At 38.2% G+C, this 24668-nt stretch overlaps 1 protein-coding gene across 7 annotated transcripts in view; it reads left to right on the plus strand.

Moving 5' to 3' along the window:
- Window positions 1-24668, plus strand: part of Mamld1 (mastermind like domain containing 1) — a 124557-nt gene that overhangs the window by 43460 nt on the left and 56429 nt on the right. For all 7 annotated transcript variants that reach the window (XM_040744708.1, XM_040744707.1, XM_040744709.1 and 4 more), the window contains exon 2: window positions 20955-21113. In XM_040744708.1, coding sequence (XP_040600642.1) covers window positions 21018-21113 — 96 coding nt within the window. In that variant the 5' untranslated portion in view covers window positions 20955-21017. The remainder of the gene's footprint in view (window positions 1-20954; window positions 21114-24668) is intronic.

Genomic DNA, 24668 nt, shown 5'->3' on the forward strand with positions numbered 1-24668 from the left:
GAAATGAATTTGTACATGAATGTTAGCAAATACATAAAAGCAAATTCAATTTAAGATGACCTAAAACAAAGACTAGAGACAAGTTTTCATTTGGTTCTTAGTCTTTGTAAGGGCTTTCTGTGTTTGACTTACCTCAACTACCATCAAATGAGGACAGATCACCTTAAAATAATTGATTCACATGGAAGGTTAATCCTACAAAGATTCCAAATAGATTGCTTTGGCTTTTAGTCAGTGTTGGGGAAGTCCTGTTATTTGCCTGTGCATTTGTCAATAAAGTACTGTCTGGCCAATAGAAAACCTAGATAGGAGGGACTAGGAGTCGAGGAGGATTCTGGGAAGGGGAAACACAAGAGAGTCAACATGTAACGCCATTGGGGGTAGGAAGCCTGGAACTATTCTCCGGTAAGAGACATACTTAGATTAACAATTATGGGGTAATTACTTAAAGCAGAGCTAGCCAGTAAGAGACAAACAAGGCCAACAGCTTCATAATGAATATAGCCTCCTGTGTGTTTATTTGGGACTCATGCGGATCTAGAACCAGGCTGGCGCGGCAGAGCCCAGGCGACTGGCGGGCGGAACGGTTTCTCACAAGAAAAAGCTTCTCTTAACATAATAAATCTTTGTTTTCATTTAAATGGGATTGTTTATAATTGGCTAGTGATCACAGCCAATCTTTTTAATGGTAAAAAGGGGAATTATGGTATGGGTATTGTTTTTAATTTATTGATACAAATTCAAGGTCAATTTTGTGATGCTTATATTTCTCCTCTTGATAAGTATTGTGCTTATACTGATCTTTTACAACGTAATGCATAATTGAATACAGACTATAGATAGTTACTTATAATAGAATTTCTAGTTACATAAGTTAGGTTTCTAGATATACAGAAATATATTTGAGATGGACAGTCTTCAAACCTCTCAAAGACCTTCAGAACATGGCATTTAAAATGGTTTAGGGTTTGTCTTGACAATGAGAAATGTCTGCTCCTGGCAGCACCAATTACGTCTGAGAGGAAGATGGGCATCGAAGAAACTCGTTATAAAGTTTGCTTTCAACATGACAAGATTAGCCATTTGGGCAAGAAACTGCTCTTGCCTAGATTGTTTGACTGTTGTTGTATCATCTGGACATGCAGGACCCACAGGAAAGTGACTACTGAACTCAGTCTTACAGGGTTGCTGCTTGATGAAGAGTCTACGAGACTTTCTGCAGGACAAAGAAAAATGACTGACAGACTGCCAATGCAGATGGACAGTTTGAAATTTCCTGCTTTGCTGAGAAGTGTTCCAGACACATTGTGGCCTATGGGCTGAAGATGGATGCCCCAACGTTACAGAGGAACTTCGGGTGACTGTCCAGGCAGTAAGATGTCTCTGTCAATACTAGTGTTTATATATTATCCTTCTGTGGTCTTTGATGGAGTTGAAGACAGATACTTATAATTATAGTTTTCCTTAGTTATGATAAAAGATAAGCTACATATAGGACTTTGGACTCACAAGGATGTGATGGATATTTTCTTTAAATCTTGCTAAAATATTGTAACTATGTTCTTATTTGATAACTGTTCTGTTATATACAATTTGACTATGTTAAAATTAAGACCTTTTGTTTAAACAGAAAAGAGGAGATGTTGGGGAAGTCCTGTTATTTGTCAATAAAGTACTGTTGAGCCTATAGAAAACCTAGATAGGAGGGACTAGGAGTCGAGGAGGATTCTGGGAGGAGAAACACAGGAGAGCCGACATGTAACGCCGGGTAGGAGCCCGGAAACCTCTCCGGTAAGAGACATACTTAGATTAACAATTATGGGGTAATTACTTAAAGCAGAGCTAGCCAGTAAGAGACAAGCAAGGCCAACAGCTTCATAATGAATATAGCCTCCTGTGTGTTTATTTGGGACTATTGCGGATCTAGAACCAGGCTGGCGTGGCAGAGCCCAGGCGACTGGCGGGGGATAAACCAAAGCGGCTAGCAAAAGAAAAAGCTTCTCTTAACAAGTCAGCACCGATGAAAATGTGAAATGGCTATCCTAAATCTTGGATTATCTTAACCCATACTCACGTATCACTGAGGTAACTACAGTCCTTACCTAGTGCTCTTCTACTTGTATCCAGAATACTATATCATAATTTCAAAGCTTAGATATGTGGGGTCTTGCCCTGAAGTCACAACTCTCATTATTTCATTTAATGTTAGGCTTTTCTTTAATCTGTTTATCTCCTTGAACACAGGATTTAGCTCCATTTCACAACCTGGTACCTCATTTCTCTTCAAATTGTACATTCTGTGACTTTCCTTGCTCAGCCTGCTCTTTTTCATCATACATCTACATAAGCATGGCCACAAATAACTACACAACACTGTCCACACAAGGCTGTTTTGAGGTTTCCTCTACCAATACACTTAATCCAAAACTCTTCAATTTAGGCTCAGACAGATTTTTTGGACCAGGGCAAAAAACAGCCATATTCTTCACCAAAAATATCATAAAAATGGTCTCTAGGTCACATAGAAATATTCTCCTCTGAAATCTCTTGAGCCAGGTTCTCACAGTTCAAATCACCCTCAGCACCACTTTCTTCCATGTTCCTACAAGTATAGCCCATTATTGCCCACTTAAAGGCATTCAGGTGCTTTCCTAATGCTAAGTCAGAAAATCTGCATTCATGAAATAAAAAATATGGTTAGGCCTCTCACAGCAATACCCAACCCCTGGTACCAATTTCTGCCTCAGTTGGGATTTTCTTGCCGTGAAGAGATACCATATGACCACATCAACTCGTATAAAGGAAAACATTTCATTTAGTCCTCCAACAAGGCCACACAAAAATCCAACAAGGTCACACCTCCTAATAGTGCCATTCCCTATGAACCAAGCATTCAAATTCATGAGTCTTTGGGGGCCCTTTGTATTAAACCAGTATACCAGCAAACACCAAAGAATGCACACTCTATTCAGCAGTACACAATTCTTCCCTAAAACAGACCACATTCTAGGACACTAGACAAATCTTTACAAAATCAGAAAAACTGAAATAACTTTGTGTATCCTATCTGACCAAAATGCAATGAAGCTTAAAATTAATATAAAAAATCTCTAGTAAATATACAATCTCATGGAAATTAAACTCATTACCAAGTAAGCGATGGATCAAAGAAGAAATCAGAAATAAATAAAAATATTCATATAAATAATTGAAAATGAAAACACAGTACAATAAAACTACTAAACTGTTGGAACATCCTAAAAACAGCTATAAGAAGGGTAATCATAGCTTTAAGCAACTACATTAAATAACCAGAAAGAGCAACATCTTAGTTAGACTTTCTATTACCAAGAGGAAATACCATGACCAAGCAACTTGGGTTAGAAAAGGTTTATTTCAACTTACAATTCCACATCATATTCCATCACTGAAGGAAGTCAAGGCAGGGACATGAAGGTAGGAACTATGCAGAGGCCATAGATAAGTGCTTCTTACTGGCATGCTCTTCATGGTGCCCAACTTAATTTTTTATACCATCCATGCCCACCTATCCAGGGATGGTACCACCCCTACTGAGCTGGACTCTCTCACATCAATTATTAATAAAGAAAATACCCCACAGGCTTGCCCAAAGGCCAATCTGGTGTGGGCATCTTCTCAGTTGAGGTTCCCTCTTCCCAAATGGATCTAGGTTATGTGAAGATTATAAAACACTAGCCAACATAAGCACAAATAAGTGGCTCAATGATACAGCTCAAGACTTTAGAAAAAAACAGCAACGTGCTAAACCCAGTAGATGGGAAGAAATAATAAGAAAAAAACAGAGCAGAAATTAATGAAATAGAAACAAAGAAACTGCTACACAGAACCACTGAATATATGCATTGGTTCCTTGAGAAGATAAACAAGATTGATAATCAAGTAGCACAATTAACTAAAACACAAAAAAGGAAGTCCCAAATTAACAGAATTAGAGATGAACACGAATTTTTATAATAGACACAATAGAAATTCAGAAAATTGTAGGAAAATATTTTTAAAACCCACAATCTATTAAACTAAAAATTTTAAAGAAATGGATGAATTTTTAGATTCAGCCAAAGTATCAAACTCAACCAAGAAGTGATCAACAACTTAAACAGACCCATAAGAAAGGAGACCAAAACAGTGATAAAAAGTCTTCTCACTAAAAGAAGTCCAGACACATGTGGTTTCACAACAGAATTCTACCAGACTTCCAAAGATTTATGACCAATACTTCTTAAATTGCTCAAAGAAGAAAGGAAGGAAAGAAAGAACGTAGGAAGGAGGGAAGGAGTGAGGGAGGATGGAAGGAAGATAGAAAAGAGAGAAAAAGACAGAAAGACAAGAAAGAGAGAAAAAGATAAAAAAGAGAAGGAATACTTCCTAACTCTTTCCATGAAACCAGTGTCACTCTAATACCGTAGCCAAGTAACACAAAAGAGGGATGGGGAGAGACAGAGGAGAGAGGAGAGAGACAGAGAGAACTGCTGGACAATATCCCTAATGATCATAGATACAAAAATCATCAATAAAATATTTATCAACTTAATTCAATCATAAATAAAAAACATTTTCTACCATGACTTTATCCTGAGAGCAGGGATGGTTCAACATATGTAAATCATTACATATAATGGCTCATAAAAGTGACCTTAAGACAAAAATCATACAATTATCTCAATATATGCAAAATTGTGTTCATGATAAAAGTCCCAGATAGAGTAGGTCTGGAGGGAACATACCTCAACACAATAATGGTTGTATATGACAAGCCTACAGCCAGCATTATCATTAATTGAGAAAATTCAAAGAAATCTTATTAAAATCAGGAACAAGACAAAGCTGTCCACTCCCTCAAACCACCTTCTCACACTCTTTGTCAACACAGTGCTCAAAGTACTTAGCTCAAACAATAAGACAAGAGAAGGAAATGAGGATGTTGAAGAGATGGTTCAGTGGTTAAGAGCCTTTGTTGCTCTTACAAAGGACCTGGCTTCAGATCACAGATACTACATGGAGGCTCATAACCATCTGAAACTCCAGTTCCAGGGTATCTGGCATTCTATTCTGAATTCTGTGAGCACTCAGCATGCATGCAATACACATACATATATGCAGGGAAAACACTCGTACACATAAGTTAAATTAAATAAATATTTTAAAATTTAAATAAGATTTTAAAAGAAGAGGCAACTAGGAACAAAAACAGAAAAAGAAGTTAAATTATCTCTACTTTCAGATGGCCTGATATTATAAATTAGAGATCCCAAAAATTTTACCAGAAAACATCTAGAAATGTTCAACACTTTCAGCAAGCTGGCAGGATACAAAGTAAACTTACAAAAGAATGAAATCAGGAAAAGACTCCCATTCACAATAGCTTCATAAATCTCTAGGAATAAACTTAACAAAGTAGGTGAGAGACCTCTTTAATAAACATTTTAGTCTCTTGAGTAAAAGACTGGGAAAGACTCTAGAATGTCAAAAGTCTCCCCATGCTCTATAATTAACATAAAGATGACCATTCTACCAAAAGCAATTTATAGATTCAATGCAGTCCCAGGCATAATGCTTGCAACATTTCTTAACAGATATAGAAAAAATCCTAAAATTCATATAGAACCACTAGAGACCCAGAATATCCAAAGTAATCCTGAGCAAAGAGGCCAAAAATATACCCTGGAGAAAATATGGCATCATCAACAAATGGTGCTGAGACAACTGGCTGTCCTCATGCAGAAGGATGAAATTCAATCGCTATCCTAAAAACCTCAGTTTGAAATATGAAACTGTTAGAAGAAAATACAGAGAGTACTCTACAAGATAGGGGTGCAGGTTATGAATAATTAAAGTCAACAACTGACAATAGGACCTCATAAAAGTTAAAAGCTCTACAATCAAAGGAGTCAATCAATAGAGTAAAGAGGAATCACACTGAGTGGGAGAGAATCCTTATCAGCTGTACATCTGATAAAGAATTAAGCTCTATAATATAAAAAGAACTCAACAAAGATTGAAGAAAACAAATGACTCAACTTTTAAAATGGGCTATTGATATTAGCAGGGTTCTCAAAAGATGAAAAAAGGTGCCTAAGAACTGTCTCAAAAATGTTCATCTTCTGTAACAATTAGGGAAATGCAAATCAAAACAATCTTGATGTTTCATTTTATCTCAGTCATACTGTCAAAGCTCAACAACACAACCCACAACAAATGCTAGTATTGTTATAAAGAAAGGAAAACTCTCATTCAATGTTGATGGGAATGCATTTGGTACTTCCACTATGGAAATCAGTGTGGAGACTTCTCAGAAAGTTAAAAATAATTCTACCATATGACCCCATTATACCACTCCTTTGCATATGTGCAATGGACTCATTCTACTCCACAGATACTTGCTCAGCTATTTTCATTGTTACTTTATTCACAATAGCTAGGAAATAGAAACAATCTAAATGTCTCTCCACTGATTAATGGATAATGAAAATGTGGTAATATACACAATTTAGTTCTGTTTAGCAACAAATAAAAATGAAATTATGGAAATTTCAGGTAATTGGATGAAATTAGAAAATGTTATATTGAGTTACCCCAACACAGAAAAACAAATGCCACATGTTCTCTCTTATTTATACAGCCTGTGAACCACAAAAATCACCATCCAAGCAGCATATCCCCAACGGTTCAATAGTGGCAGTTAAATCCTAGGAGTAACCAATAGCCATCTAATTGAACTTAAGACCTTCTCAATAGGAGGGAATTCATGTTTGGTACTGTAAACCTAGCCAACTATCCATGACTGGTGAGCTCATGGACCCTAGAGGAGAACCTATTGCTGCCACTTTCCTAAACCAGTAGAATTTCTAACTGCATTCTAAATACTTATCCTTATATACACAGAGTAGTGTAGCTCTTATCCTCAATTGAAGAAGCTTCTTTTTACAGCAGATGGAGACCATTGTAGAAATCCAAACTGATAAAATGCAGAGATCAATGGACTATACTGTGCCCAACCACAACTAATACATCTACAACACATCTCCTATAGCTAAGGCTCGGGAAATATTGCAGAAGAGAAGGCAGAAAAATTTAAGAGCCAGGCTGTTTGTTGTGAGATGCTTGCTGTCTTCTGTATATGAAAGGGAAGCTGCACCCATGAAATCTTAATAATGTTGTTCCCTAAACAAGACCTGCACAATGACAAAACCAGTTTGATATGACACTGTGGATGTAGGAATTCTCACAAGGCCCCACTTCTAGATGAAGCGGTATAAGTAATCAATAGCAGCTGAGAGAAGGATACATAGTCTTCTCCAGGGACAATCCTCCTAATAGGTTATCCAATCATAAGTCATCAGCCCTAAACCCAAATACGTATTAATGATACTAAAGGATATCACCAAGATATCCATGTATATATATGTAATAATAATTAAATAAGAAATCATGAATTTGAGAGAATAGGGGGAACATGGGAGGAGTTGATGGGAGAGAGGAATAAATGGAAATCATATAAATGCAGTACTCATGTAAGAAATTCTCCAAAATTAAATTTGAAACTAAAAAGACAAAAAATGCAGTTAGGAAAATGAAGTTTATAAGGATTAGGTATGTCTTCCCTGGATCCCAGTGCACTGGGGTAACTACGAATGTGGTCCAGTACAAAATCGTAAACAGTAAAATGATGAAAATTTTGCAATTTTTAAAAGTAACTAAATTACCAGGTCCTAGACCATGAACTTTCTAGATAAAAATGTTGCGTTGCAGTTTCAAAACTTCAACATTGAGGAAAGAGGAGAGATGGCTAAGCTGGTAAAGACACTTGTTGCCAAGTCCACTGACTTCAGTTCAAGCACCCAAACCTACATGGAGGAAGGAGTTATCCTTTGATTTCTACTCCCATACCATGGTACATGCACACACACACACACACACACACACACACACACACACACACACACACACACTCACACGTAAAACAAAAACAAACCAAATAAAAAAATTTGACATGCCAGGCGTTGGTGGCACACGCCTTTAATCCCAGCACTTGGGAGGCAGAGGCAGGCGGATCTCTGAGTTCGAGACCAGCCTGGTCTACAGAGCGAGTTCCAGGACACAGTCCAAAACAATACAGAGAAACCCTGTCTCAAAAAACCAAAAAAATTTGACATATCTAACAGATCTTTCTAGCAGTTCAGGATATGCACATACAAAAATAAATAAATAAGTGTAAAAATAAAACAAAGTTTGACACACCTGACAGACCATTTTAGTTCAAAATGTCTCTTCAGGAAAGCAGAGCCAACTGAGGATGACTGAGATATCTGAAAGAAGCTTGAATAGAACTTTGATCATTTTTCTCAAGTTTCCTCTTCCTTGTGAGCTAACACACTAACAAATAGTGCAGCCAACAGCATGATTTCCTTGTGACTCAGAGAAGAAAGGCTTGATAAAAACAAGATGTCTTATTTGTCCCAGTATTAGCGCTTAGCTTACTGGATGGAGTTGTTTGGACCCCATAGGTCAAGTGAGTTGCATCTACAATCTGCTTAGGATTTGGCAGCTTCTGCTTTACATGGGCTAAATGGCAGATGTGGAACTTCATGCTTAATAAATCTGTGAACTTGACATAGAGCAGGCAATAGAAATGGAGGGAAAATCAGTGCTTACTATCAACCAGGGAAGTCTACTGAAAGAGTTCCTATCATCTCTCTCTCCCAGCTCTTTCAGGAGCTAAAAGCTGGCTGTGTGCAAAGCACTGGTCTTGCCTGTTAATCATGCTGTGCAGCTGAATGCTTGCCTATAAAACTGCCTTTATCTCGAATGCCTGCTTGTGTGTGCTTTGTTGACTGTCTTCTTGAAAGGAAATGTCTGGGAACCATTTCCGAAGTGCACAGCATTTCTCCCACTTTCTTTCTAAACTGGAGCCTTTGTTGCCAATGTGCAGTGAAGAAATAATCCTGAAAATTAGATTGTTTCTTCAGAATCTATGAGTAGCAGCCTTGATTGTTCTCTTAAATTTGGGAAATAATATCTAAAATATTTGCAAGGAGGTATTTCCAAGAATGGAGAGAATTGATTTCATCGAGACAAGTACTGAAACACACTTCATCCTATCGGACAGGATTTTAGGGCTGGCACTGGGGATTTCCCTGTTTATTCAAAATCCAAGATCTGGGAACTCTTCAGATCTTTTCTTACCAATAACTGAGTTTTTATGGCTGCTATTAAATGACTGCTTGAATACTTCTAATGCATTTGGCCACTGGTTAAGCACCCTTCCATTTATTAATTTTAAGTAGTCTTTGTTGGACCTAGCACATTAAAACTGCAGAGTAGATACAGAACTAGGGAGACACCTCTCCTCAATGACCAATGACAATGAACTCTCTCCTAGCTCCTGCTGTGTCCCACTTTCTTTCGGGACCTGAGAGTGATGATTCATTGAAGTTCCACATCCTAAATATATGCAGAACTCAGATACCCTGAATTTACTGTGAATTAGAGTGGACAAGAGGTGTCACTAGTGTTTGCCTTAATGTGGAAAGAGGGGTCTTAAACTCCCTCCTAAGACTACTGGGAATCTGAAATTAGTCTAGGTTGCTATCAGCAGGCTCTGAAAGGAAGACTGTTCACTCTGTTTGGCAAAGCATAAAAGGTAGATAACCACAGAGGTAATCCAGTCACCAATGTAGAAATGGTGCCAGCTGAAAAACCTTGTAGGGTCCTCCAGACCAACCTCCTTAGTATACCTATTGAAAACTCTATGAAGCCAGAAGGCACTGGACATCTTGGAAGGTTGTCTTGTGGATTTTTAAGTTCAGAGCCTTTCAGAAGGAAAAGCCAAGGAAGTGCCACACCTCGTGTCTATCTTCAATTAAAACCTGATGGCAATGGGTCCTGACTTGGGATTCAGTGAATCGGACTTTTAGAGCCAACAGTCACTGTCCACATGGTCTCAAATAGGTTTGTGTCAGTGTTCTTATCTGTACAAAAAGAGAAGGTGTTGTGGATTTTAATCTCTGATTTTTTCTTCCAATACTAAGACTTTAAGATTCTAAGTTTTACTATAAAATAGGGGAGGACAATACAAGATCCAGTCCATTTAGCTCGACTGCTTTCTCCTATTAAAAACATTACAGAAAAGGGATGACCTTCCTCTGTAGCTCTCATGAACACAGCACCTCTCTGCCCAAACAGAACTTTCAGATTTAAAGGTCTTGTGCCCTCACACATACCATGTGAAGGGAGAAAGCAAAAACAGTCATCCCCAATTTTGCAGGTGAGGAATTCAAGCCTCAAAAGTGTCAAGTAACTCAAAGATGAGTAGAGCTCCGTCTCTTGACTCCAAGGCCCATGCTCAATGTGTTAGCAAGCTTACATTCTTGCCTTTGCCTGATGTTTTGACTAGCATCTGGACTCCAGGGTGACATCTCTATAAACTGTTTCAACAGTCAGGGGTGATTGCCTACTGAAATCTCTCCAAAATCAAACATTTTCCTACACTTTTCTCCTTTCATGTTCAGCATTTCCAGTTAACACTATATGAAAAGTCTAGAGAAATACTGTTGTAAAACCATTTCCAGGAAGAAGAAATAATGTGTTTGAAGTCTTTGGCATTATAGCTGATCAGTAAATAAAGGGCAAAAGACTAGACCAGCAACCAGTTACTGTTCCTATTTCCTTTGTTGGTCGTCTGAGGATCTACCTGAGAGTCAAGTGAGCATCAAGTCCACCTACATGGGCAATTAGAAGGATGAGATACTCACCATCATTGAAGAGACTGACCCCCCCAAGCCTGAAAAAGGGCTCTTTCCACAAGCAGAGAATACATGCATGCTAATGTGTCTATGTGCATCTACTCTGGGTGTATAGTCCAGTTTATTAGTGGCACAGTATACAGAAAAGACTGAAATAGTTTCCTACAACCCTCAAATACAACCTCGAGTTTGGTAACCAGCTATGGAAAAGCTTAAAAGATAAACTAAGTGAGTGGACATGCATTGCAAAGGAAACAGGCTCATGCATTGTCAGGCCCTACACTTTGGATTACCAGTTTTAATTGAAGAACTATTACATACCCCAAAGTATGCAAAGTGTATGATAGAAGGGTGTGATGGCTGCCTTACTTTTTAAAGAAGTGAGGTCTTAGAAAACCACCTTGCATTTCCTTGAAGACTAGATCTGCTGCAGTGGACAGGTTGACAAGCTGTGCATTGCCATTGCTGTTTAACATTACCTTGGTCTGCCCTTCTTCCTTGCTGTTCGCGAGTTGCAGGAAACTCTATTCTCTGCTTGTCATGATGAGTGGTCACCATGTGTTGATTAGTTTTAGAGTCAAGTTAGTTTCCCATCGTGACCAGCTGGAGAAGAAGCTTGCTCTCAGTGAACTTGATGATTTGTGAAATTTCTGACTCTTTGGAGCAGTATTCTGCAGTCTGAGCCCAATGGATGGGACTATGGGGCAATTGTATTTGACAAGAAGCTTCAGTTCTGACCTGATATATTACTGAGTGGTACTTCACACACAAGGAGTGTGCATTTTTAACTAATATGGCATGAAGAACTCCTGAAAGCCAATATGGGGAAATTGCCGATTCCTGCAAAGTAGCAACCCTGTCGATAGTAGCAGTGGCGGGTGCCTCAGCTTTGCAAGTCACTCTATGGTCACGAAGACCACTAAGGAAGGCCTTCCAGCACTGCTTCCTCAATAGCCAAATGCATGCAGGTGTCCAGTTTTAAAAGGAGGCAATCTTGTTTAATGTGAGGTTATAAACACCCATTGCTCCCAAAGTCTTCAAAGATGTTGCTTAATCCTTTCTTTACAAACCTTCTACAACCCTGAACTGCAGTAAGGAGTAAAAACAATGTGAACTTGATAAAAGTAACTTTATTAGGACATAATTCACACACCACAAATGTATGCATACGGATACTTCTGTTTTAGTGTATTCACAGAGATGGGTAATCATCCCCACAATTAAGTCTTGGATAGTTTCATCACCCTCAGAAGAAACCCAGCACTTACCAGCAATTCGTACACATTTTCCTAGACTCCCAGCTATAGGCAACACTTACATGTTTATGGATTTGCCTGTTCTGGACATTTCATACAACTAGAATCATAGTGGGCTAGAGAGGTGATTCAGCAGTTAATAGCACTTGCTGTTCTAGCAGAGGGCCTTGCAGAGTACCCTCGTGTACTCATAATCACATATAAGCCCAATTCTATGGGCTCTGACGCCCTCTTCTTGCTATGCAGGCCCCAGGCATGCATGTGATGCACATACTTGCAGGCAAAACACACAAACAAAAATAAAAATAAATAAATATTTTAAAAATCATAGAAATAACAAGTAGTCATCCCTAAAACGTATAAATGCCAGTAACAGTATGCAGACTGAGAAGGTTGTATGTATATATTTCAAAATGTGTGTATGAGTATGTGTGTGTGTGTGTGTGTATGTATAAAACAACAATCAATAAAAACAAGGACATGGACTTGAAAGAGAGAGAGGAAGGATATATGGGAGGATTTAGAAGAAGGGAGTAAAGATAAGGAGAAGTGATGTAATTACATTATAATCTCAAAAATTAAAAAATAAATAAAATGAAAATAAACAAAAATAGAATTATACACCATATGATCCTTTCATTTGGCACAATGCTTACAAGGTACATCCATGTAGTAATTAATACTTGTCAGTCCTTTCTTTTCTATAACAGAGTAATTTTGCCATGGGTAGATACTCTAAATTTTGTATATCCACATACACCTCAGTGAATATTTGCAGCTACTATGCATAGTACCACTAGGAATGTCTGGGTCCAAGTTTTGTAGCCTTGAGTGGAATTTCTGTGCTGTATGGCTACTCTGTACTTAACTACTTGTCATAACAGCTGCACTCTTTTACATATCCAGCAGCAATGTAGGAGGTTTCCAGTTTCTTGGCATCAGTTTTCGATTTTAATCTTTTATTTATTTATTTTGTTTGTGAGACTGGGCTGCATGAATGCTAGACTAGCTTCAAACTAGCTATGTAGCCAGGGGTGACATTAAACTTCTGATCCTCTTACCTCCACCTTTCAGACACCAAGATTACAGATATGTACAGGATATCTGTTTTATGCAATGCTGGGGATCAAATGCCACCTAGGGCTTTGTGCACACTAGGCAGGTAGTCTACCAACTAAGCTAGACCCTCAGGCCTACTTGTAGTTTTTTTAATTAAGTTTTTCAAACTGGAAAGTGACATGTTCCCATATTAATACATTTATTAGCACAAAGCTATAGTTATATGCCTTGCAGCTCCTGCATAGTGTCAAAACAGTTCCTTCAAATGCACAGAAATGTTGAATAACAGTATGCATTACTAAGCTTCACTTGGGCTCCAGTACACCAAATCACTAAAGCTTTTGACCAAATAACTAAACCCTGACAAAGAGTCTGGGAAAGCTTGTCATCTAAGCTTAAGTGCACCCATTCAGCAAATATTTCATGTAGGCATGAACACTCTAGGGCAGTGGTTGGGTCACCTTTTTACAGGAGTCAGATATCAGATATTCTTCCTACCCAATATTCACAGTGAAATTCATAACAATTGCAAAATCACAGTTATGAAGTAGTAGTGAAAATAACATTATGGTGGGAGGGGGTCACCACAACATGAGAAACTGTGTTACAGAGTTGCAGCATTAGGAAGGTTGAGAACCACTACTCTATGGTTACTGACAGATCAAAGACTTGACTCCTATCTGGAAGAGGACCAGCATATCAGACAAATAACTTCCTACCAAGGACCAGGGGAACACAGAGGTAACCCCTAAACAGTGAGCTCTTTCTGCACAAGTCTGGCGCCTTTCTGTACCTTCCAAGTTTAGTTCTTTGGACTAAGATATCCTCTTTTTCTGTACCTTAGATTCTTAGTACAGATAATTATTGGTAATGGTTAACCAGTGTCCTGTGGATCAGGATGGCCTGAGGCTTGGGAAGCATTTTCATCCTATCCTTAGCTCTGTAGTCCTTTCTACCATCCATTTGGAAGTCTACAGAACAGTGGTCTCAGCCTTCTGGTGCACACACAGCCAGCCAGCTCTACAGCTCTTCCCCCTCTTGCTGCTCAATCCTAGCCCAGTCAGTACCCAAGAATGGTAATTGTGGTGGTGAAGATGTAGGCTGCCACTTCAGGACACAGATTGAAGCCTTTGTTCAGAAAGCTCCAATTACTGCCCCCACCCTGACTTATCCCCTTTGTGTTTGATCTGGAGAACATAAAACGGCAGAGTAATAAAACCAATAGATTGATGTCTTTTAAAGGCTAGGTCAGCCTTTTCAGATTTTGTTTGGTTTTGACTTTGTTTTTGTTTTTACATTTTTTTCTTTAGAGTTGAGTGAATGAATAGCTAACATGATGTCCTTCGACTTTGTGTTGCTAGCTAGCTCAGAATGACATTCTGAGCCTGCGTTGCTCAGAACTAACGGCTGCCTCTGCAGTAATTGTGGTCTCTTTTTCCTTCTTCATTTGCATGCATGGAGTACAGCATATACCATATCATTTTGACCCTAGTATGTTGTCAGTATCCCAGTTAAGACCTGAGTTTTCACTCCTAAAACACCAGGAAAGGCTGAAGTGGAGACCATGTGGATTTGTTTTAAATAGGAAGGAAGATACAGACATCTATAAACTGCTTGGAGCAAGAATGCCATGAAGAAATGTCTCGGAGGCAATGTATCCTGGATCTGGAGGCTGAACTCTACGTATTTATATGTTTTTTCTTTAAGAAGCTTCCCAATTTTTGGAGTAGGTGTACCATTTTAAATATCCACCAGCCATGGATGACTGATATACTTCTACCACATCCTCCCCAGAATCTGACATTGTCCTAAATGTTTTTCAAAGACAGACATTCATATCATACAACACTACTTAAATCATTCAAAATGCTGTTATATCATATGATTTTTATAGTTTACATTACTATAATAGATAAAACAGACTGGTGAATACTGAACCGGCATTAGATGCCAAAAGCAAACCAAGTTAGCTTGTTATATGTATTTCCTTTTATAAGTGAATAAAATGTTGTTTAGAATTTTTTGTATACATTTCTCTGTGATTTTCTGTCTGGATAGTCGGTGTCTTTGATGTTAGCAAGTGTTCCCTGCAAGACGTCATGCTTATATAGAGGTGGTACTAATTCTTCTTTCAATACCACACAGAAAAGAAAATTACCAGCTGAGCTTCTTGGCGGACATAGCTGCAAACATTCTCAATAAAAAGCTGGCAAACTGAATTTAATACCACACCAAAAAGATCATTCGTCATCTCAGACTATCTGAGCCCAGAGCATTCCTATTGTCATATTGTGGGTGGGGTGGGGTCAAACATGCTAGAGAAGCTTCTACAACTAAAGCACAATTCAGCCCTTCACACTTTCACATCAGGAGTTTTAACAACTTTGACTCTTCCTTTTTTCAGAACTGCAATAATAGTTTTTTTCTACAATTCTATTTTTATTATTTATTTTCCAGTTTAAATTTAGATTAGAAACAAGGTTGCTTCACAAGTCAGTTCCAGGTTCCTCTCCCTTTCACTCCCCTCCTCCTGTGCCCTCCCCCCCCAGCAATAATAGTTTTTAATACCGGGTAATTTGGTCATTTGTGCTTTAGGAAAAATGCTCCATTTCTTTAAAATTTCCAAACTTAATATGTATAATGGTGTCTTCATCATCTGCAGACTGTGTAGCAATAATTCCTGTTTCATTCATTGTAATTTATAGTTTTCAGGTTCAACAACTTTACTAATGTTATCAAATACATCTTTTTCCATTGGGTTTATCTCTATTGGTTTTTATTTTAGTGTCATTTATTTTAATTATTGTTTCTTTCTGCTTGCTTTTGAATTTCCATTTTCTTTTTCAAAGTGTTTGAAGAGCTTAAATTATTCCCTCAATTCTAATGTAAACATTTAATGCTATGAATTTCTCTTGGGACAACTTTACTCATATTCCACAAGTTTTCATACATTGTGATTTCATTTTCATTCATAGTCATAGTGGACATATTTTCTTCAGAATTCTGATACAATTTTCAAAGCTAAAGCTTTTGTTTTGAAATTGTTTCATCTTTTTCTAGTGTTGTTTCCTAGTTTGATTCCATTATAATCACAGAAAATATCATATATTATTTCACTACTTTTACATTTTGTAGATATATTTTAATATTCTTATATATCCTATATTTTTCAGCTTGATTATTTAGAAGATGTCTTTTTAGTGTATTGATACCTTTACCATTATGTAATATCCTTCTCCATGCCCAATAATTTTCTTTGCTCTAAAGTCTACCTTACCTAATATTGCTGATATAGCCTTGATCTCATTTAAATTAATGTTTGCATAATTTATTTCTTCCTATAATAGTTTTTCCTGATTCTTTAAAGTTTCATACATGTGTACAATAAATATCATCATATCCATTCCCCCATTTCCCTTTACCAACTCCCCCTAATATTTTCCAAATATTCTCCCCTCCCAACTTCTTACCTTAATGCTGCCTATATGTGGATGAGTCTGGTATCATCCACTTGAGCATGGGTAGTATATCAGTGGCCACTTCCTCAGAAAAGAAAAGTGGTTCTTCCCCCCCCCCAACAACTATCTACTTCCAATACCTCCTCAGTATGGCATGAGTTTGGTGATCATCTGCCCCTGTCTATGCCAGAATTTGAACTGGGATAATCTTACATGGTCATGTGTATATAACAATAGCCACTATGTGTTCAAGAGTCTGGTAATCATGTCATGTCTAGAAGACAACTTTCATATTGGCTTTCTCCATCCTCTGCCTCTTCCATGATATTCCTTGAGCCTAAAGTGGGGGCAATGATAAAGATGTCCTTTGACATACCAAAATTAAGCCAAAATTAAATAAATAATTTAAACATCTATAAACAGTGATGTGATTGAAGCAGTAATAAAAAGCCTCTCAACCAAAAAAAAAGCTAAGAACCAAATGGATTCATAAAATCCTACCAGAATTTTAAAGAATTACTTGAATTAGTCCATAAAATGGAAAAAAGGAGGCTTCCTTTTTGACTTTAACAAAACCAGCATTTCCCTGATGATTCCCAAATGAAATGAAGTCACCACACAAAAATAAAATAAAATTGCAGGCTGATCTTCCTGATAAACAAAGATGCAAAATTTTTCAATACAATACTGGCAAACTGAATTCAATATCACATTAAAAAAGACCATTCATCATGACTAACTTGCTTTATTCCATCGATTCAGAGATGGTTCAATAACTGATTAAGAATATAAATGGAAAAAAGACAGAGATCACATGATCATCTCAATAGACACATAAAAATGTGAACAAAACCCAACGTCCTTTAATGATAAGTCATGGAGAGGCTAGAGATGGAGGAAGCATTCCTAGGTATAATACAGCCGAGATACAACAAGCCTATTGCCAACATCATGCTAAATGGAGAAAATCCTCAAAAATTTTCCCACTAAGAACAGGAATAAGGCAATGGTGTCCACACTCTCTCCCTCTATTAATGTAGTACTGGAAATCATGAACAACATGACAAGAGAAGGGAATAAAAGGGATACAAATGGGAAAAGAAATCAAGGTATCCCTATTCGCAGATAATGATTCTATAAGAGACCCCAAAAGCTCTACAACAAAAACACTCTTAGAGATAATTAATTTGAGCCAAGTAGCAAGATACAAAATTGACACACAAAAATCGACAAACTTCCTATATACCAAACAGACTGAAAAAGAAAGGGAAACAATCCCATTCACAGTAGCTACCCAAAATATTTGGAAACAAGCCTGACAAAGAAAATTAGAGACTTTTCTAATGGAAATTTTAGGACACTGAAGAAAGAAATTGACACTAGAAGATGGAAAGGCAACCCATGCTCTTCTTACCAAGAGCAATTTACTGGTTCAGTGCAATCATCTCAAATCAAAATTCCAATGCCATTATTCACAGACAGCAACATTACAAAATTTCACAGAGGCACAAAAGACCTGAGATAGGCATAGCAATCCTCAGCAACAACAACAAAACAAGTGTGGAAGGTGTCACCATACCTGATTTTATATTACTCTACAGAGATTTGAAGATGAAATAGCATGTTACTGGCACTAAAACAACAGATAGGTAAATGATATAGAATTGAGGACCTAGGTATCAATCCACACAACTACAGTTGCCTGACTTTTTTGACAAAGATGCCAGAAATATACATTGGATAAAAAGCATTTTCAACAAACAATCTGAGAAAACTTGATGTCCACATGTGTAACTTCTAGAACATCTCTTTGAATCTCCTTAAATTATTATATTTGAGCAAACTTCTTGAAATAGTATATTATTAGGTTATCTATTTTTATCTTATTTGCCAAACCCTTAGGCCATTGTTTAACATACATGCTGATATTAGTGTTTATTCCTACCCATTTACAGGCTTTCTTTCTGTTCCCCATGAGTTTTTTTTCAATTTTTCTTTTTCCTAACTTTCCACACATTGCTTGAGTAATTTTCAGAATAACATTTTGTTCATGTATAGTGTTTTTATTCTGTCTCTTAGTAGTGGTTGCCCCCACTACTACTGTCTGTGTATGTGTGCATTACTTAAAATATACAACTAGTATCAACATTTTACTACATTAAATGAAGTAGGAAAACCTTGCATTTCTCTCTACCCATTTACTTCTGTTTCTAATGTAATTGTATTATGCATTTCTTTCATACATGTTTAAAACTATATTGAACAATATTGGTAATTCAACCATCAACATAATTTATGAACTGCAAGCATGGAATAAAAATCTATTTTATTATATCATATTGTTTTTATCTTGATATTGTTCTTTCTTCCTTGCCAATACCAGAATTTCTTCTTCAATTGTTTTCTGTTTGGAGAACTTCCTTTAATTATTATCTTAGTAGGGGCATGCTGTTGATAAATTCCCTTAGTTTCCCTCTATCTAAAATTGTAAAGATTCCCCTTCTACACCTGAAACATTTTCACTAAGATTTTGTGTTAAAGCTCTCCCCTACAACCTCACATTTGAGAATCATTGCATTATTTTCTTGTGACATCATGGCTTCTGAGCAAATATTTGCCACCATTGAAATTAGTTGTTCCTATAGGTAGTATGGCATTTTTCTGTCCTTCTATCCGAGCCTTTGTCTTCACATTGCAGAAGTTGGGCTATAAAGGGTACAAGAAATCAACTGTTCTTTCCATTCCCCTTTTGGTCCCATCCTCTAAGGTTACTTAAGTTATTGTGGTTTCTGGTTCTAATATTTCATTTCCTGAGATTTGTCTAAAGCATTATTGTATCTTTTGGGGGAAGCATTTAAATGATTGGTATTTTAAAATTGTAGTTAGGTAATTGCAACATCTGTATCACCTTAGTGACACACTGATTAATAATATTTTTTATTTAGCTTTAGGCCTTTTTTAACTAAAATCAGGACTTTTAATATTTTAAAACTGGCTTTTATTTACTCTTATGTTTTGATTTTTCTGGCAGGAAAGAGGGATAGCATCTTTCTTTTGCCTGGTAATATTGCCTGATAATATTTAAGTCTAAGTAACCTAGGTAACTTTTTTCATGTAAAGGAGTTTGGGGCCCCTCATTACAACTAGGCAAGCATGATATATCCAAGTCCTCACTAGACATGCCCTGCTGTCACTCCACTGGGATTGGGAAAATTGTCTCATTGCTGCCAAGTAGTGATACAGTAGGCTCCCTACTTGGTCTTTGCTGGTAGAATAGGATGGCACTTCAATGTCTTTTCTAGTGGTTAGCTAGTTTTAAATGGTTTTGGTTCAAGGTTTTCAATCTTGAAAGACTGTTTCACAGTATTGTGGCTAGAAAAACCAAGCATTTGTTGGAGCACTTTCGTTTGTGTCCATTGGCATTTGAGGTTGCTTGTTTCTTTGCCTCTAAATCTAGTAGAGTATTAGAAGCAAAAGAAATCCCAGAGAATTCATCAGTGTTACTCATCAGATCCCAAGGCCCCTAGACAATTTATATTCTTTCTATCCTACAGAATCCTCTGATGTTTGTTTTATATAACATGAGAAAGATTTTGTTTTCACTCAGTGGAAAAATGGGGGAAAAGTGCTTTTCTGACATTCCTAACATCAATATTGCAGTATCTGGTACCATATAGGCAAGAAAGTTTACAGCCAGGAAAACTAGCCCCATATTTGAATACCTTAACATAGTTCTTATTTCATATGTAGCTTGTGAAAAACAGAAAATAGCTTTTCCTGGTTTTACATGTCTGCTCATCCAGCCTGGAAGATGTGCTGGAGTAGCTCATTTAGTGTCCTGTCAACAGATGTAGCAGGATTTCTGGAGCCCTTTTGAGCATCCATTCCTTCTTTCTGGTGTCAGTTGTGACTTGAACTGTTGGTCTGATCACTTGGCTGGGTACTAATGTGGCCAGGGTTGAAAATCTCTAAACCATCACTTTGATTCTGTCACTGTGCTTTTCACTGAAGTGAAATATCTCAGAAAATAGGAAAGCCCTCCTTGAGCCCCACACAAAATCAAAGCCAGAATTAGGACTCACCTTGCCCAACTGTATTCCCAGTGTGATTCTGATCTCATCAAGTTCCTCCTCCACCTTCTCTTCTGTTTTCCAGTATGGTTTATCTATCCATGGACATGGATGGCCATTTTATCCTGGGCAACTGCATTATGGAAGTATTCCTCATCCTGGGGGCGGGGAGGTGGTCTATGGTGGTGGTGTGGTGGGAAGAGAGACAGGAAAATGAGTGAGGCAGATCCTTCACAAACCTGCCTTCAGAGTTGAAAGCCTGTGGTTCATGGGGTCAATGGTCTCATCTTCATATCTGAAAGACAGTATACTTTTTGTCTCCTTAAGCCCTGTGTCTAGGTCGTTTGGGAAACGCCTTGGAGAGTCAAGAATAAAATTGCAGGTCAAACAATGGATGACTGGAAAAGTCGGCTTGTAATCGAGAGCATGCTTCCCCATTTCAACATGGTGGGAAATCGTCAGGAGCCCAGAAAGCTCCAGGAATCGGTCAGAAAATGGGCTATGGGGGGAGGGGGGTGTTGAATGCTTCTAACTTTAAATTTGAACATGAGATGTGTTGTTGAAATTCTTTGTGCAAATTTGGTGCTGGAGACCAATTGAAAATATAAGGCACTTGAATCAAGAAGAACTACCCCAGAATTAAAAAAAAACAAGAAAACAAGAAACCAGGCATAGAAAGGGTTTCTTATTTAACTGTCTGGGCCTGGTATCTTTTCTCAAAGTCATTTGTCACATTTGTGCTTTCTTCTCTAGGAATTCAGACATCGTCCAAGTGTCTGAAACTCAGTATTAGGGATTCCAGTGGTAGTTCTAAATGTAAGCATGATAGTAGAAAGCATGAGAGCTTCTGGTTGCTGGAGCCTGACAGTCGGTGTCTGGTGCCTGCAACATCACCAGTCTACCAAGATTAGGTTAGCAGGAGCTGCAGCAAACACAATGACTGTTATCTCAGAGTATTAGCCCACAGGGGAGTGGCTTGCTTAATCTCTGAAAGTAATAGAGCAGAGGGGAAATGGTTCCTATAGAGCCATGGATCTATTTCCTTCCTGCTCATGGAACTGGGAGCCCTGAACTCTGAGGTAATGTCATTTCACATAACTGGGAGACTTATCTTCCCCAGTTCCCAGGGCAATCTGCTTTGTTCATTTTAGGAATTTTGTTATGTGTACAGGTGTGAGTGATTGAATCATGTTTCTCTTTTTTCCCTTCATTGTCAACAGTGTACTGAGGATATGCTATTAAATAGGGTGCATAATTTTTTAAAAATACTTTGGTGACTAGAGTACCACAACATTCACAGAAATGGGCTGTCAGACAGGATAGACAGAGACAGATTGATTGGTTGGCCAGTGTGACCTGTTTAAAACCTGCCTCAATTGAGGCATTTCCAGAAGAGAATTTCTAACATCCATTGTAACAACCCTTTATATTTCTTTGATGGTCAACATCGAGTCTATAAAGGAAAGCATCTAGTATGTTCCCAGAGTCCACAATCAGTTTAGGCTTGATTTTAAATTCTTCCTTTGTTTTCCACTCACTTGGGCCAAATCCTAGGCATAAATGTGGGTGGTCTATAGGTACAGAAAGGAGGCTTCTCTGCTCCTCACTGTCCAGACACTTTATAAAAATAAAGAGTCTAGTAAGTAACATTTTGTTTCCATCAGTATAGGCCACTGTGCATAGCATCTAGGGATCACTGTCCTCACAGTGGGTCCTTGAAGCAGTTCTCACTGTACAGCAGTTACTCTTGCTCTTGCCAGTTTCTGCTTTGGGATCTCATGGCAAATGACCTCTAGTAACCTTCCTTGAAAAAATGCACATTCATTGCTTTAGAGTCACACCTTACACTTGACCAAAATCAGCTCTTCTTTCTCCTCCATGGTACACTTCATTCTCTTTCATTGGCTCAGAGTGACCTGGCTATTTTTGAAATGCCAATCCGACCTAGAAGACCAATGATTTACCCCTATAGAAGGGGTCCAAAAATATACCCGAGTTTCTGAAAGCATCATCTCCATCAGATGAGCCTTTCTTCCCAGCTGAAATTGCATCTGTCTTGGAAGAGGCATATAGTCACCAAAAGGAATAGTACTGAGAGAGTCCACTCTACAGTGGCTGGTAAGCACTGTTGCTCTCATCTGTAAGCATCCAGGGAAGCTCTTGGAGCTGTGAGAGCAGCAGCGGGTTTTAGTGGCCAATCAATCCCCGGAGCCTCAGGAAGGTGCCTAGTGTGAGCCTCCACCTTTGCTGCGGCTGCTGAGGATCTGAACAGCAAGGTAGTATAGAGGAGTCAGAAATTGACAGGTTAATAGCAGCATATCCTGGGTGTTTAACAAAAACAACAACAACCCTGCTGTCCAAAGAAGTTACTGCAGGGGTGCAAACGATCATGGCAGAAGGCTGTCCTTAGCAGTAACTGGCCTTGCACTTCCAGGTGTGGTCTTAGTTGGATTTCGTATGTTTCCATTGTTGGCTGTCATTTGGAGGCTTAATGACATCCAGGGTTAATACTGCTCTCTGGTCCCAGAAAACAACATGAATCTGGAAGCACATTGTTTGTGCCACCTGACTTCCTCCTGAAAGCCTCCCCAATGTGGAAATCTGCTCTGGGAAGTAACTCTGATTGATTTCTTTTCTGTTAGGTTGAAAACTAAGCTAACAGAAAAACCTGTATCACATTAAAACCTTAAAACAAAATTCTGTCACTCTGAGAAGAGAGATGTATTCATATAGAGTCAGAAGCTCACCCTGTAGCCCAGGCTGACCTGAAACTTGTGACCGTCCTGCCTCAATCTCCTGAGTCCTTCTAGTGTGGCGCTAGAAGAGAGCTTTTTAATTGCTCTGGAATTTTCATATAAACCATTTGAAGAAAGAAGTGAATTTGAAGTGACAAATATTTTTAGTCTAAGACCAAGCCCCAGAACCCTGAGGTTCTAGTTTTATGCCTGTTCCTAAAAAGTTACAATGTTCATCCACCACCCTCTAGAAAATGCAATTCAGATGATGCAATAGCAAAAATAACCACATTGATTTCAGTATTGACTAGACGTTAGTACTTTACTTAGCATTTAGGAAGTACTATCTCCTGATTACCCTAAGAAGAAGTCATTATCACAAGGAAACTGAGACTCACATAGGTTAAGCACCTTGGCCAAAGTTAAACATCTACTAACAGCCAGGTTTCAGAGCACATTGCTCTGCACCATACTCTGCTACTTCTTAGATGGAAAGCTTGTTTTGAAACACAAAAGATGGAGTGCACTTTACAAAGTAAAGAAGTGTAGTGATTCAAGTTCATTTTTAACATTATTGTTCATCTAGTACCGTGATTACTTATTGACTGCTGTGGCACAGGAAAAATAGGTTTTCTTTTGGCAATGTTTGGCTATCTGTCCAAGGTTAGTGGATGGAATCAGCATGTAGAACATCATGTCCTTTCCTTTGAAGTTAAGACTGGACTCCTTCTACAGATCCAGTAGGTTGATTGAAAAGCTCAAAGGCATTGAGTGCTCCAGAGCCTGCATGGGGCAAAGACTCAGTGTTCAAGTCACACGTCATTTCTGCCTCTGTCTATACCTATTCCATTTCTACAACAGTTTCTGAGCAAAATGGAGGAGTTGGCCTGAGGATATAGCTCAGTGGGCACAGTGTGCTCAAAATGCACAAAGCTCCACTTTCAGTCCCCATTACTGCCAAAAGAAATACCATAAACTTTCTAAGTATAACAAAGATGGGGAAGTCAAGGTGACTAAATGTACAATTTGGGGAAAAAAGGGCACGTACCCTCTGTTCATCATCTGTGTTCAGTGCCCCAATGTTAAATAATGCTATAGGTTACAATAAGTTGGCATACCCAGCATCTTATAAACTTGCCAACTACTCTTTGGCTGAAAGAGAGGATATTCTTATCACTTTCTTTATGAACAAAATAATAAAGTCTGAGGAACCCAGTACCTTGTAGAAAATAGCAAGTGAGAGGGTGGGGAACTACATCAACATTTCCTTTGAATAGTCTTAAGGGCAGTATGCTCTGCCCCTACA

The sequence above is a fragment of the Mesocricetus auratus genome, unplaced genomic scaffold, assembly GCF_017639785.1.
Source record: "Mesocricetus auratus isolate SY011 unplaced genomic scaffold, BCM_Maur_2.0 Super-Scaffold_100003, whole genome shotgun sequence".
Taxonomy (NCBI): Eukaryota; Metazoa; Chordata; class Mammalia; order Rodentia; family Cricetidae; genus Mesocricetus; species Mesocricetus auratus.